The sequence below is a fragment of the Panthera leo genome, chromosome B2 (assembly GCF_018350215.1).
Source record: "Panthera leo isolate Ple1 chromosome B2, P.leo_Ple1_pat1.1, whole genome shotgun sequence".
In the NCBI taxonomy this organism is placed as follows: Eukaryota; Metazoa; Chordata; class Mammalia; order Carnivora; family Felidae; genus Panthera; species Panthera leo.
The window spans coordinates 37,118,902-37,134,486 of NC_056683.1; the positions used below are offsets into that span (position 1 = coordinate 37,118,902).

Here is a 15,585-nt window from a genome sequence, read left to right on the forward strand (position 1 = left end):
AAATGCAGCCATGACCTTCATTGCCACCCCATCAATAGTAAAATGACAATAATACAACCAGTGTTGGAGTTGGAGGACAAGGGTATCAGACCTGTCTTTGCCAGTAACTAACCGTGAGAATGATAATGGGATGTTATTTGGAGTTAATATTTCTGAGTCCTCAGTTTCCCCAGATATAAAACAAAGTTGTTGAACGAAATTTAGCACACTTCAATTTCACACATATTTATCGTGCCAGGTCCTTTTTCTGCAAAACCTCAGGGCAAGGGCTCTAAGGAATACAAAGGTGAAGCACATCAGCTCCTGCCCTCTAGACGCACAGGATCTCATTAGAGGGACCTAATCTACACACAGATTGTGACGCAAGCCATGGCCCGTGTAAAGACAAACCTGGTGTGGTGGCTTCTGATGGACAAATTGGTTTAAGAAGACTTTCTGAAAGTGGTAGAATTTCTGAAGTGGTTTTTCAAGAAATTTTCTCAAATTTGTACCTTAAAAGCACTTTCTTTTAACATAATTCTAAGTACAGTGCATGATTCTATTTAAGGTCAGGAAAGAAAAGTGCTATAAAGATGCTATGGAGGCAATTTCAATTCACTTTACGTTGAGCAAGAGTATTAAATCCATGTTAAATTTCCTGAGTTTGAAAATTGCACTATGCTTGTGCAAGAGGATATCCTGGTTCTTAGGATGTTTGCTAAAGTTTTCTTAGGGGTAAAGGATCATGACACCAGCAAATGTTTCACCAATAATAATAATGATGGTAAGTATTATATATATGTATATTATACATATATAATATATGTATATTATATATATTATATATATATATATATATATATATATATATATATATATATATAGAGAGAGAGAGAGAGAGAGAGAGAGAGAGAATGGGAGAGTATGATGAAGCAAAATGTTATCTGGTGAATCTAGGCAAAGCCTGTGTGAGAGTTTATTATATCAGTGTTGTAACTTTTCTGAAAATTTGAATTTTTTTCCAAATATAACTTGAAAAATACATTATTTTTGTAGAAAAAAAATATGCCTTCCAAACACCCAGTTTGGCCCGTCTGGTAGAAAGAGATGTCAAACAATGGAAAATGGATTTGTGTTGGCAACTGGCTGTGTCAAGCCAAACAAACTGCCTGGTGTTCCCATAGGCAGATCCCAAACCAAGAGCTCACATTCAGCTTGGGTGGCCTCTTGGTTTCTTAATATTATGTCTCTGCTTCTACCACTTCTGCTTGCCAATAAAGTTAGCATTTCACACAGAGACTGTGTGGGAACAGGGCCAAGAAAATGGGACACTCTAATTTAAATAAACTTAGATCCAGGAAGAGGGGATAATCAGACAAAATTATTTTAGCAGGGGCATCTCATGCATGCTATGGAAGCTTAATGCTAGTGGTCATCATTTTTTTTTAATTAAAAAAATTTTATTTATATTTGAGAGATAGAGACAGAGTGTGAATGGGACAGGGCCAGAGAGAGAAGGAGACAGAATCTGAAGCAGGCTCCAGGCTCTGAGCTGTGAGCACAGAGCCCGATGCAGGGCTTGAACCCACAAACCCTGAGAACATGACCTGAGCTGAAGTCGCACGCTTAATTGACTAAGCTGCCCAGGCGCCCCTAGTGGGCATAATGTTTTTAAGTGTCCAGAGATACAAAAATACAGATAGATAGATTTGACTAGTGATGGTAATTTCTTCTGTCATTCCAGAGGCACTTTGGTTTAAACTTTTAAAAATTGACCAGAAGCACTAGTAAATGGGATCGGCCACCATGGCTGGTGATCACAGTTCTGCTATTGTTTCGTGTCTCTTGATAACAGGAATTAGAGTCTGAGAGGGTTAAACTTTTGGAGGATGTGACTTTCAACAAGCGGAAGATGAAGGAACTGGAAGACAACCTTCTCTACAAATTAAGCGCCACAAAAGGTACTGATTTATTAACAAGTCACCAAACAGTGGGTTCTGAACAAGGATTTCTAGTGCCCTCTTTTCAGGACCCTCGTGATTGTAGATGTTAGGAAACAGTTGAGTTACCAAGGCAAACACAAGTGAGGCAATTTCCATCTAGACATTTGAAGAGGGACCTCAGAGAATCTGATTTTTGAATTAGCAAACAGAGTCTGAGCATTTGAGAATAACACAGTTTTCTTGATATAATTGCTCTCTCCTAAGAAACATAAGGGCTCCCAATAGAGCTAGGTAACTCATAATAGGCTAATTTGCTTGCCCAAAGGAAACTAATGTGCTCAATCTGATTTTTTTTTTTTAAGATCGACTCTTTCATTTGGCATTGAAATGCAGCTACCACAGCGGGTTATGAGGTGTGTAATCTGTGTCAGAGGCACTTGGGCACCCAAGGCCCAAGCTCACTCTCAAGTTGCCTTGACCATCTACTTAGAAGTCAGGGATGGGTTCTCCCTGGGGCAGTCTGATTTGGGGATGTAGTCTCTCTCAATAAATAAAAATATCCTATCCCAAGACAATAAAGTCAGCAAACACCATATTGTTCTGCAGTAGGTAAGTTACAGTAGCCTAAATCCTACTATTGATTACAGCCTCATAATGAGTGCTTCCCAGCAGCACTTTAATCCTTGGAGATAAACAAAAATCTTAACCTCCAGAAGTACGTGATGTATCATTCCTGCAGCGGTCTCCAGCACTACCTTTACAGGGACCTCATGGAAAAGACCTTCTATCTGCCTTGATTGCACTGCTTGTGTTTGTGAACTTATCTGTCCTCTGGTCCAGTGACTTCTCCCAGCCATGTGGCTACCCTTGGGTGTTCTAATATCAGCAGGGAGAGCAGAGGGCTCTTGCCCAGCTCCAGCCAAGGATGTGCTGGATCAAGGTGTCATCCCTGCGAGGTTGATTGCAATTTGGACTTTCGTGGTAGACCCAGAATGCCCATCGGAGTAACACACCTTCCTGAAGCATTCTCCTGCCATCCAGAGGTCTAGGGTCAGGCCAGAGCACGCTGTTTGCAGATATCGTGACCTTTTAGCTCAGCATGTCCCAAGTATCTTTCCGTATCTTAAAGTTGGATTTATTGTCACAGAGACATGGGTGTTTCTATTAAAAATGATCATGAAAGGTGAAACTAAAAATAAAATGAGGATTTTTGTTCCTGGCGGGACACTTCCACTATCCCCCAGTTTCCTCTTGTTGGAGACATGGAGGGACCAGAGTTCTCAGCGGCAAGGACTGATCTACTAAAGCTGGACTAAAGAGGGTACCATTCCACTGCAAGCTGGCGTGGAACATGGGATGGGCTCCCACCATAACTCAAACTGGGTGGACGAGCTCATGACACTTTGAGGGGGACCATGGAGGTGATAATGGAGGGGAAAGCTGTGTCACATAAGGCACGGCTGAAACCGCTGGGGGTACGTGGAGCCTGATTTTGGTCTTCAGACACTCGCAGGCCAGTCATGGGGGCTGCCTTGTGAATCCCCTTTTGCAGGTGTTCAGGCAGCATGGGGGACAACCCGTCCCCAGGAATGTTTAGACGGATTTAGGCATCAGAGGACAGTTGGGCTGGAAGCCTTTTGGTATGTTAACATCTGCCCTTCTCCCTTGCGGGCTTTGAAGACGGAGACTTGGAAATGGACAGGGCGATTTCGGAAGTGACGCATCTCCTTTGTGGCTTCCCCCATCTTGCCTTCTACCTTCCCTGTTTGGCTTTTAGGTTCCTTGGTAGACGACGAATCTCTCATCGGTGTCCTCCGAACCACCAAGCAGACAGCATCTGAAGTAAGTGAAAAGCTGCACGTGGCCGCAGAAACGGAGATCAAAATTAACACGGCTCAGGAGGAGTTCCGGCCTGCAGCCACCCGTGGGAGCATCCTCTACTTTCTCATCACAGAGATGACCATGGTCAACATCATGTACCAGACCTCGCTGGCCCAGTTCTTGAAGTTATTTGACCAGTCCATGGCCAGGTGGGGAGTAACTTAAAATTCCCTCCCTTCCCTCACGCAGTGTCACTTAAAATTTCTGTTTGTGTTCCTACTGTCTTAGGAGTGGCTTTTTACTTCTTTGACTTTTCAAATGCATTGCAGATCTGAGAAGTCTCCACTACCTCAAAAGAGGATTACGAATATCATTGAGTATCTGACGTACGAGGTTTTTACATACTCTGTCAGAGGCCTGTACGAAAACCACAAATTCCTCTTTGTACTCCTGATGACCTTGAAGATCGATCTTCAGAGAGGAACAGTGAAACACAGAGAGTTTCAGGCTCTCATTAAAGGTGAAGGGCTTGGAATATGGATGCGGTATGTAGAGGAGACTGCTTCTGCTACACTCTTTGATGTGCTGTAGACCCATTTTTACAGCACAGTGGGGATGTTACGTTCCCGTGAAAGCGAAGTTCTTTATTGACACCTCTTTTGTCTTTTCTGATTTCCATTCATTTTGCTCTGGTTACTCAAGATGATTTATTTCAGGTGTGTGTGAACTCTGTGATTTTTGTTGTTGTTGTTGTTGTTGCTTGTTATATAATTACCTTAAGTTTGATCCTTGCTGCTCGTGATTAGGAAACCCGAATGCCAAAGGGAAGAAAAAGTAAGGCAGGTGTTGAACTTTTGATTGCAAGAGACCAATTACTTGAGCAAGGGATATAGTGATTTCTAAGATTGTGAAAAAGGCACACTTGCACTTCATATTGGAAGTTAATCCTATTCGTCACCTATCTCCATGTTAAAAGTATCATTAAGAAGATAAAAGAAGGGGCGCCTGGGTGGCTCAGTTGGTTGGGCGTCCGACTTCGGCTCAGGTCACGATCTCGCGGTATGTGAGTTCGAGCCCCGCATGGGGCTCTGTGCTGACTGCTCAGAGCCTGGAGCCCGTTTCAGATTCTGTGTCTCCCTCTCTCTCTGACCCTCCCCCGTTCATGCTCTGTCTCTCTCTGTCTCAAAAATAAATAAATGTTAAAAAAAAAAAAAAGAAGATAAAAGAAGGCTATTTTCATTCAATTCAGTTAAACAAGTGTTTATTGAGCATATCCTATGCAAATCCACCATGCTAGTGTTGGGATAGAAGGATAAATCAGACATTGCTTCAAAAGAAATAACAGTCTCATAAGGGGAATATAGATAATTAATTTTTTTATTTTTTATTATTATTTTTTTTTGCCAAACAAGGCAGAATAACCTAAATGTTAGCAGAAAGCTAAGGCACACCTGAGTGGCTCACTCGGTTAAGCATCTGACTCTTGACTTTGGCTCGGGTCATGATCTCATGGTTCGTGAGTTTGGGCCCCACATCAGGCTGTGTGCTGATAGAGCGGAGCCTGCTTGGGATTCTGTCTCCCTCTCTCTCTGCTCCTCCACTGCTTGCTCTCTCTCTCTCTCTCTCTCAAAATAAATAAAAATAAACTCTGAAAAAAAGAGAGAGCTAAAAACAAAGTGTTAGGTCTAAAAGAAAGGAGAGACATATGGTTGGTGAGGTCAGTAAGAACTCTTTGGAAAATATACTGTTGCAGGTTAAGCCATGAATTTTTCAGATTAGTTGATACATGGGAAAAAATGTACCATTCTATTTCTTATGTTTTTTTTTCTCTTTGTATAAAGTTTAATAAATCATTTTCTGTCTGCCCTTCTCCCCACAAAAAGAAGAAAGTGGCATTTAAAAAGGACTCTGAAGGATAGGTAGAAGTGAAAGATCCATTCCACGCTGAAACAGAACAGCACAAGAAAAGGAATGAATGAGTGGGGCGTGTAAATGGTGAGCCTTGATTGCTAGAGGAAGGATTTTCTTGATCTGGTGAGAAACAAGGAGTTGTGTAAGGTGGTGATGTGGTCCCTCAGGAACCTCTTATCTTTTAAGAAGATGACTCCAGTAGACATGTATGGGGTTGGAGAAAAGAGGTTCAAGGGAGTTTATTATACTCTTCCCAGCCACAGGTACTACATGGTCAGCCCAGGGTAAAGACAATGGGAATATAATGTTTGTTTGTTTGTTTGTTTGTTTGTTTAGAGACAGAGTGTGAGTGGGGGAGGGGTAGAGAGAGAGGGAGACACAGAATCTGAAGCAGGCTCCAGGCTCTGAGCTGTCAGCACAGAGCCCGACACGGGGCTAGAACTCACGAACTGCGAGATCATGACATGAGCGGAAGTAGGATGCTTAACCGACTGAGCCACCCAGGCGCCCCAAGACAATGGGAATATAAAGGCAGAAGCACACATGAGAGATCGTGGAAGTAAAATGGCAGTGGGCCAGATGTAAGAGCCAAGAGAGGGGTCAGAAATGAGTCTAAGATTTCTGGTCTATGTAAAGATTTGGTCTGGTTGATTGAAAGAGGGGTTAGTTTGAGAGGTGTCAGAGTGGAAGAGTAATGAATGTGATTTGGGGACCTAGTTTCTTTCAGAATAGGCCAGGTTTTGTGGACATAAAAACAATCCCAAACCCAAACTTTCCGTGGCTTGACACAACAAAGATATATTCTCATTTGTTTTCTTTCCAACATGCTTGTCATGGTCACCCAGGAATTGCTTCTATAATTACTATGGCAGAGGAGCGGGATAAGACAAATTGTGTGCTGGCTTTTAAAAGTTACTCCACAAGCGACACATGTCACTTAAAGGCTCATCTTTCATTAGCCAAAGCAAGACACACAGCCGCAACTAACTTCAAAGAGAGCAGGGACGTGCCCTTCCCCTGTGTGCGTGGAGGAAGGGGAAGCTGAGTGTTTTTGCACAGCTCTGGTGACTACACACACGTGTTGAATTTGCAATATCCAGCAGACAGTTAGAAAGGATAGGCCAGACAGTTTAGAAGAAGTCAGACAGTTGTTAAGATAGGCATAGAAATAACAGCCAAAGCCATGAGAACGAAAGTGATCATGTAGGAAAAACAAAACAAAACAAAACAAAACAAAACAAAAAACGTCGACTATTTCTAAATTCATACTACGAGGTGGTAGGATGTGACACGCTTCTATCCTCAACATCCTATTTGTAACAAACAGGCAGTAAGTGATTACTTCTTATTACTCCATCATGTTCTTTCCCTACTTTAGTTAATTTCTTCCTCAGAGTCAGGGTAGATGATGGTTGTAGAAACCTTGCGAACAATTTTGCATACTCTCTGAAATTTCTTCCTTGAATTTTTATTTCCTGTAGTTCAAAGGAAGCTGAACTATGTCACTGGGTTCGTATTTTTCTCAGGTCTAATGTACCTGGAGAAGCTGATGTCTTAAAGTGTAGGTATAAGGCAGCGTGGTACAGTAAGGTGGGGGCTGGACCAAGAAGCAGAGAAATGAGCCGGGCTTTGCCACTGACCAGCTATGTGAGCTCAAAGACCATCACCCACTACCTCCATGTGCAAGAGGCTGAGGGGCCCCAAGGGGGAGTGATAAGTACCACCCAGGAGAGGTGGGGCAGGCGGTACAGAGGGTCCAGGCATACAGGTTTGAGGTCTCTGGGACGTTTAAATAAAGTGAACCTAAATTCACCAAACCTAGAAGCTTCTTCTGCCTCATTTCAGTCACCTTGAAGCTCTCTCACTTGGACTTGGGGCCACAGGTTTGAGGTCTCTGGGACGTTTAAATAAAGTGAACCTAAATTCACCAAACCTAGAAGCTTCTTCTGCCTCATTTCAGTCACCTTGAAGCTCTCTCACTTGGACTTGGGGCCACATCCTCAGTGTCTGGGACACTGGGCCATGGGGAGGAGGGACATTGAAGCATGTAGGAATCCAGGCAGCAGCAGGAGCAAAATGGGCCCCAAATGTAGGAAGGCCTTCTAACTGTGGAATACAAGTGAGAAGGGAGGTGTACTTTGGATCTTTCCTTGTTGGTGAGCTGGCTTTCCTTCCCCAATCCCATCTGTCAACATGGCCCCTGAGAAGGAGACAGATAGGATTTAGACAGAAGAAGGAAACCTGGCATGTTGGGCCATAATGGGTTGTGGGAAGGATGAAGGAATCAGAGGTAGAAGGAAGTCAGGTGCCAAGATCCTTACCTCTTCCCAGGCTCCTGAGGCAGAACCTTGGGTGGGTACAGAAGGGTGCTCAAGAAACATCCAGACAGGAGACGCCCCTGTATTCTGCCCAGAGCCACATCCCACTTCGCAGGTGCATGGCAGCTTTGGTGGAGGGGAGTGGCTAGATGGATGCGCCTGATGTTTGGCAAGCAGGAGCGTGGCCACGGATGGGCATGGACTCTTGAGAGGGCTGGTGTGCAGCAAAGGCATGGGGTTCAGGCCAAGAAGCTGCAGGGCAGGTGAGCTTTGTAACTGGACACAAAGGACCAGTCTCTGTGGATAGCAGCCCAATGTCCCCATAGGTCAGGCAGCATTTGTCATAGCTCAGAGGATGCACTGCAGGGACCTCAGCCTGTGACAGAGATGGAGGGCAGCATGCGGATCTGAGGCACCCTCCCCATCAAGATACAATCCCAACCCACCAGTCTCTCCCCTCACCCACCCAGCCAAACCAGAGCTATGAAGGAGACTGGATCTTTCGCAGAAAAGGTGTAAATCAGAGGAGACTGAAAGACACAGTGAGGAGGGGATTTGTCAGGAGGGTTAGAGTGGTGACTGAAAAATTTAAAAAGGCTGCACATCTGGGCTGTGGTGAGAGCACATCTACGACCCCATTTCATAAAACTGGAGAGTCAGGGAGAGCCTGATTGCACAGGGCCAGGAGAGCCAGTGAGAAGAGTTCGGATTTAATTTAGTTGGCAATAGGGAGCCTTCGAATGTTTTACGAGCAGGAAAGTAGCATGAGCAGAGCAGTGCTTTAAAAAGATTAATTTGGATTGTATGACAGTTTGGTTGACAGAAGTACAATCAGCTCAGCAGTAAAAGAGTTTTTTTTTTTAAAGACAAAATTGGTTTATTATAAAGTTTGTATCATTTTTGAGCTGTCTTACATTTTAACCAAATTATTTTCATAAAAATGATATATGATTTTGTTTTCAATATTCTTTACAGAGTTAACAAATAGAGCCCTTAGATCATATATATATATATATATATATATATATATATATATATATATATAATTTTTAACTCCATACTTAAGAGGGAAAGAAGACTTATTTATTGTAGCAGAAATATTTGATTCCCCAGGAATGACTGTCCCTTTGTGTCAATTCCTACTTGTTTTGTGCAGTATTTGAGAGGTGCCTTTGACTTTCTTCTTCAACTGAGAATGTAGAGTACTTTGAAAAATGAAATAGATGCCAGGGACAATCCTTTGTTACAGAGTAATTGATATAACTATTTTCCCCGCCTGGTTATTTTAGAAAGATCCCTTCTTTCTTTTGTCATAAACCACGGACACAAAGACACCTTAGGGAGTCTCTGCTCTTGCCTTCCAGGTTGGATTGGACCCGAGCCTTCCAAGCCTTCCAAAACAGAGAATTAATGTTTACTATGTTAACAACTAATGTTGCTCTTACTATGGGCCAAGACTCTTCTAAGCTTTCTACATACATTAATTTACTTAATCTTCACAGCGACCAATCTGGTGGATTCTATATCATTACACCCGTTTGACAGAAGAGGGGATCGGAGAGAAATTGAGTTCTTTGTCTCTGTGTTTATGCAGCTAACAAGTGGCACAGAGAGCCAGGATATCTTGGGGAGCAGGATGGGCTGTGATTGTTGTGGGTTAGGGGAGGTACGCCAAGATGTTTGAAAAGACTCGTTGTGGCCTAAATGTCTTCTCCTGATGTCTTTGAAAACTTTTTTTTTTTTTTGGAAAGAACCAAGAAGAAAATGTGTTGGTCTCTAAGATAGAGAAGCAGAGTCCCTTGAGTCTGCAGGTGATGCTCTCTAACAGTTGCTTCTCCTGCAGTAAACTCAGTACTAGCAGAAATGGTGCTAGAGGACGGCTTTCTCTTACCCCAGGTGGCAGAGGAAGGTTTACTCATTCTAAAGGCGTTTTGGAGCTCAGAGCTGCTGACCCAGAGGGGGGCAAAGGGATTTATAGGAGCAGAATACTTCAGCTCATTCATCTTCTCAGGAAGGTTCTAGTGGGAGAGCAGATGCCCCCCCACCACCACTGTCCCCTCTACCCCCTCTTTTGCCCAGAGGTCATAGGGGAAGTGGAAGGCATTTGATGAGTTCTTCTGAAGGATAATAGGATTTAAAAGTTCAGAATCACTGTTTTGCATACATCCGAATTAAACAGCATAGCTGGCGTTATTATGATACAATGTTACTAGAGACATGCAATTGAGGACTTTTTTTGAAATTGTAAATATAATTATGTGTCTTGGTGGAAGATTGTCACATTGAGGATGCTCTTTTGATTTGTGATTGGCTTCAAAACAGGATCCAATGGTGTAATTCATTCTCTCCACCAGACTGCTAAAAAGCAGGGGTCTTGTGTGGTTTTCTCTGCTTTATCCCCAGCGCCTGGCATATGCTGATACATAAAGGATGTTCAGTAAATATTTGTTACATAAATGAATGAATAAATGATCTGAACATGAGTTACTCCTTTAAAAACCCACAGAAGTCTTACATTCCTCCTGCCCTCCATCTATCCATCTTTTTGACCTGGTAAAAAAATAATATTGAGTATCAAACTTCTGGAGGAGTGAGGACTAAGAAGTGACTTTTGAAACCACACATGAAAAGATCAAGCTAGGGGCGCCTGGGTGGCTCAGTCGGTTTGAGTGTCCGACTTCGGCTCAGGTCATGATCTCGCGGTCTGTGAGTTCGAGCCCCGTGTCAGGCTCTGTGCTGACAGCTCAGAGCCTGGAGCCTGCTTTGGATTCTGTGCCTCCCTCTCTCTCTGCCCCTCCCCCACTCATGCTCTGTCTCTCTCTCTCTGTCAAAAAGAAATAAACATTTAAAAAAATTTAAAAAAAGACCAAGCTAGTCACTGATATCAAAATTGTAAATGTCATTAAATTGATTGTTAAAAAAAAAAACCACGATAAAACCCCCAACAACTGCAACCACCTGAGAAAAATTCTGTGCAGGGAGAAATGACAAGAAGTTGCCATCTGTGTTTTGTAAGATGGTTTAAATCAGAAAAGAAAACACTAAGACATGGAGGAAATGTACTCCAAAAAGATAGCCACATTTTCTGTCTTGATTATTTTCCCATTTTCTCTGTAATATGGTTGTCTCATGTCTGTTATTTGGAATATAAGTGTCTAAAAATGAAGCACAAGCTGACCTGATTTCTACGGATGCCCTTCCCCAGGGGGAGCAGCTCTGGATCTGAAAGCCTGCCCTCCCAAGCCGTTCCGCTGGATCCTTGATATGACCTGGCTGAATCTTGTGGAGCTGAGCAAACTTCCACAGTTTGCAGAGATTATGAACCAGGTAACAGAAGGCTGGATGAAAGTGCACATCTGTAAACCCAAACGTACCCGGGGCCATTTTAATTGGGGCCTCCTGGCGACAATTTCTTCACCCAAAGGCTATCTGCAGTAGTGTAGCATTAAAACACCAAGCTTTCTGGGGCAGATTTTGGAGGGGGAATATCAGAGAGAGCCTTGTCACAGGGGAAGGTGACTGCCTTTTCTTCCTGTGTAATGGGCATGGGTCATTCATAAGCCTGCCTAACTCAAGTTGTTACAATCCGAACAGGGGGGTGGTCCCTTTACTGTAGACTGTTGATGTTTTTACATTTTTACTGCTGCTTCTAATTAAATAAATTGTACACATTTGAATTTGAGGCGCATTAAGAGGTATGGGACCTTTTTAAAAAAATCATCATTTTCACAGTGAAAATATAAAATGGTGAAGGAAATGGTGAATATGCTGAACATGTCCTGATTCACCTGTTGCTTTTCTTTTCTTTTCATTTCTTTTCTTTTCTTTAAAAAAATTTTTTTAACATTATTCATTTTTGAGAGACAGAGACCGAGTACAAATGGGAAGGGGCAGAGAGAGAGGGAGACACAGCATCCAAAGCAGGCTCCAGGCTCCGAGCTGTCAGCACAAAGCCCGATGCGGGGCTCAAACCCATGAACTGTGAGATCATGACCTGAGCCGAATTTGGATGCTTAATCGACTGAGCCACCCAGGCGCCCCTCACCTGTTGCTTTTCTTATTTGAAAATGTAAATTTGTTACTGTGGATTAGTTGTCGAATTCAGTTCTCACTGGAGAATAACAGTGCAACTCAGCATAAAGATCAGTGTTTATTTCTGGGGTCTGCTGGTCATAACCACCTATCACTGATGCAAGGCCTGTGGTTTCCCAATGGCAGATGCTGAAAATCATCTTTTTGGGGGGTGCTGGTGATAGACAACTGGGGTAATGGGTGCAATGCAAGTTGGTAGAGACCTCATGCTGTCATCACTGATTTCCTCCCCTCTACACACACACACACACACACACACACAAACACACACACACACACACACACACACACCCTGCCCAGCATACACTAGGTGTGTCTGTTTAGTGGCATTTCTGACACATTACGGAGACTCTTTACCTATTCAGCCATGGCTGGGTCCGCCTGTGATGGACAGTAAGTTTTGTTTTGTAGTACAGCCACACATGAGTCCCTCAAGCCCAAACAAGTAACTCTGGGAGAAAATAAGGTGGTCTGAGCCTGGCTGGGACTGGTAAGGGAGACCTCAGAGCACCACTGGAGTAATAAATAAGTAAATAAATAAATAAATAAATAAATAAATAAATAAATAAATCATTCACCAATTGCATCCTCTGCTGGCGGGTTAGGTTGACACTGGGATAGGCATTATCGTTTCCTCTGTTGATTAGAATTTAATTACCTGTGGTGAGGAATCTGGCCGCTACTACTGCTTAACTATAGAATAAGTACTTTGCAACAGCTATAACCATGCAAGGGAAGTATTATTGGCCCCGCTTTATAGATGAGAAAACAGATTCAAAGGGGTTAAGTACTTGCCCAAGGCCTCATAGCCACTGATGGCAAAGCTGTCCTCTGACCTCATGCTCTTTCCCTGACATCATGAGTTATTTCTCTCCCAGTCACCATTGGACGGGCCAGAAATGAGGGAGCGGTCATCCTAAGGAAAGTTGCAGAAGTTCACGGGAGCTGACATCAGGTGGCCATCGATTTGGGGTCTCTGTGGCAAGAAAGGGCAGAAGGAGAAGGGGTCAGTCTCCCAGCTGAATGGATGTCAGGAAGAGAAATAGAAGTATCTCAAACAGCATCTGCCCTGCTTTGGCATCTCAGGCTGAACTGTTTAGCACCTGGAAGTGGTTTTGTTGATAGAGCCAGGAAAAGGGATGGGAAGTGGAGGTGAGCAACCAGGGGCTGGAAGATATCCCATTGCCCATCACAGATGGGGCTTGCTTGGAAGCTCCATCGGGTAGAGTCAAAATTAGCAGATGCCCGCCAGGTCAGTAAGCCGGGAACGGACACCCTCTCTTTTCTCGCGCCTCCTCTCTAGCCACAGTTGTGGAGGAGGGCTGCAGGGGGCGATGCGGGCAGCACCCAGGTACCCGTGTAGTAGGGTGGGGCGCCAAATGTGCAGGGCAGATTCTTTGAGAGCAGTCAACTCCAAGGAGCCACTGCAACAATCTTCAGGAGAAAGGTGGCAGTTGTGAAACAGTTCAGAAATCCTCCTCCTCCTTTTAGTGCCCCAGGGACAAAGTTGGAACGACTGCATTACAGAGCAATTGTTCTGCTGTTCATTTGCGTGCTGCCTATATCCTATATGATGAATTATTTGCGGGACGTGGACTTTGGGCGGTTATTTAACCCCTCTGTGCCTCAGTGAGAAATGAGGGTAATACAGGTAACAGTCCGATCCTTGGATCTGGCACACAGTATCTGCTCTGTTAGCTTTTGCCGTTTGCTTGTAGTTCTTACCATGGCTTTTAAAACATGCTTACAAACATGGTCAAAATAATCCCGGCTGCTTGTTGCAGCATCGGGCTCATCAATCTATAGTTTTTGTAATTAGTTTTGTCAGTACGTGGGCTTCAAGGAGTGCCTTTTAATGCCTCTGAAAATTGGCGTTTCTTGCCATGCCTCTGAAAGAACACGTATTTCAGACCAGCTCTTGGACAGACCTCTGTTCTTAGGCTTGGGGTCTCAAGGCAGGGAATCACTAAGAAAATAAAAGTTTAGAGTCTGTCATCTACCACTATTTTAAGTAGAGGTCAACATTTAGAGGTTTGGTTATCAGAATGGTCTATATCAGTGGTCCTCAACCAAGGGCAGCTTTGTGCCACCCCCCAGCCCCGCCACCGCCCCGAGAGCATTTGACAATGTCTGGAGACATTTTTCATTGTCATGAGTTGGGGATGAGGCTGAGTAGAGGCCAGAGATGCTGCTAACATTCTGACAGTGTGCAGGACTACTCCCCCAAAATAATCTGGCCCCAAATGTTATTAATATTGGCAGGTTGTTTGTAAACCCCCGTCTATGTTTTTTTCCTCCCTGATCATTTAGTGTAATTGATACACTGTCTTAATTTCCGTGAAAAATGTAGAAAAGCAATGGAAAAACTGAAGGGAATAGTAATATCCACATTATTTGAGTCACTGATTCTGAAAAAAAAAAAGCAAACTGTGTAGTTATGCTTGAAAAATTATCTGCCTGTGAAGAATGACCCTCTAAAGTTACTCAGTATCCTCTCCAACATGTTCCAATTGTATATATTTCTATGGCTTGCTAATTGGCTTATTTATTTTAGATATCTCGTAATGAGAAGGGATGGAAAAGCTGGTTTGATAAAGATGCTCCAGAGGAGGAAATTATCCCTGATGGATATAACGATTCACTGGATTCCTGCCGCAAACTTTTACTTATCAGGTGAGCATATGTATTATCAGACTTAGAAGGATCACTCATCAGATTGTCAAATTACAGATGTTACCTCAGTGAGTTTACTTCACTATGTCCCAGTGGGTATTCTAAGAAATGTGTGTGCTTCCATATTGCGGTTTGGGATGGCAATTCCTTAGTTCCTTGATAAGCAAATAAAATGGTGGTGGTGGCAGGGAATGTATTAGTGATAGTGCTTTTAGCAGAAGACACATGAAAAATATGCCTTTATTATTCTCTCTGTTCATCATTTGCCACTGAGTGAATCACTTATTGTTGAATTTACTTGATAAAAAAAATAATCCTCACAAAGTTACAAGGCAATTAGTCTACAAGCTGAAATTAAATTTTATTTGAGGAAAAAAACAGGAATTGCCTATTGAAATGTATAAATGTTGTTTTGGCTATTAAAATATGATGTGAAGGAAGAAAATTCTTTCCTTTTCTTTTCTTTTCTTTTTTTTTCTTTTCTTTTCTTTTCGCCTTCCTTTTCCTTCTCACTTTTCATGTTTTCTAAATATCTAGTAGCTCAAAGAAGGCTACTGGAGGAGGCTATGGGAAGGTGTATGTGTGTGTGTGATTTGTGAACAAGGCAGGAGGGTGGAGGTGGGGAGATGGGGCCACCAAAAGAGCAACAAAAAGATGTAGGATTATTTTGGAGTGGTTTTTGTTTTCCCTAATAATATACACCTGAGCTTGAATTTCTTAGAAAAACTTGTCCACTCTTTGAGAGTAATCAGAATGGTCAGCAGTGGTGACCTCGTGATGTATGGAGTATGAAAGGATTACTTTTTTTTAAAGTTTATTTATTTTGAGAGAGAGAGAGAGAGCACAAG

General features: G+C 43.0%; 1 protein-coding gene across 7 annotated transcripts in view; it reads left to right on the forward strand.

The window, feature by feature from the left end:
- DNAH8 (dynein axonemal heavy chain 8) overlaps nucleotides 1-15,585 on the forward strand; it is a 333,661-nt gene that overhangs the window by 239,126 nt on the left and 78,950 nt on the right. For all 7 annotated transcript variants that reach the window (XM_042938633.1, XM_042938632.1, XM_042938634.1 and 4 more), the window contains 5 exons: nucleotides 1,835-1,940; nucleotides 3,700-3,952; nucleotides 4,073-4,263; nucleotides 11,178-11,299; nucleotides 14,619-14,737. In XM_042938633.1, coding sequence (XP_042794567.1) covers nucleotides 1,835-1,940; nucleotides 3,700-3,952; nucleotides 4,073-4,263; nucleotides 11,178-11,299; nucleotides 14,619-14,737 — 791 coding nt within the window. The remainder of the gene's footprint in view (nucleotides 1-1,834; nucleotides 1,941-3,699; nucleotides 3,953-4,072; nucleotides 4,264-11,177; nucleotides 11,300-14,618; nucleotides 14,738-15,585) is intronic.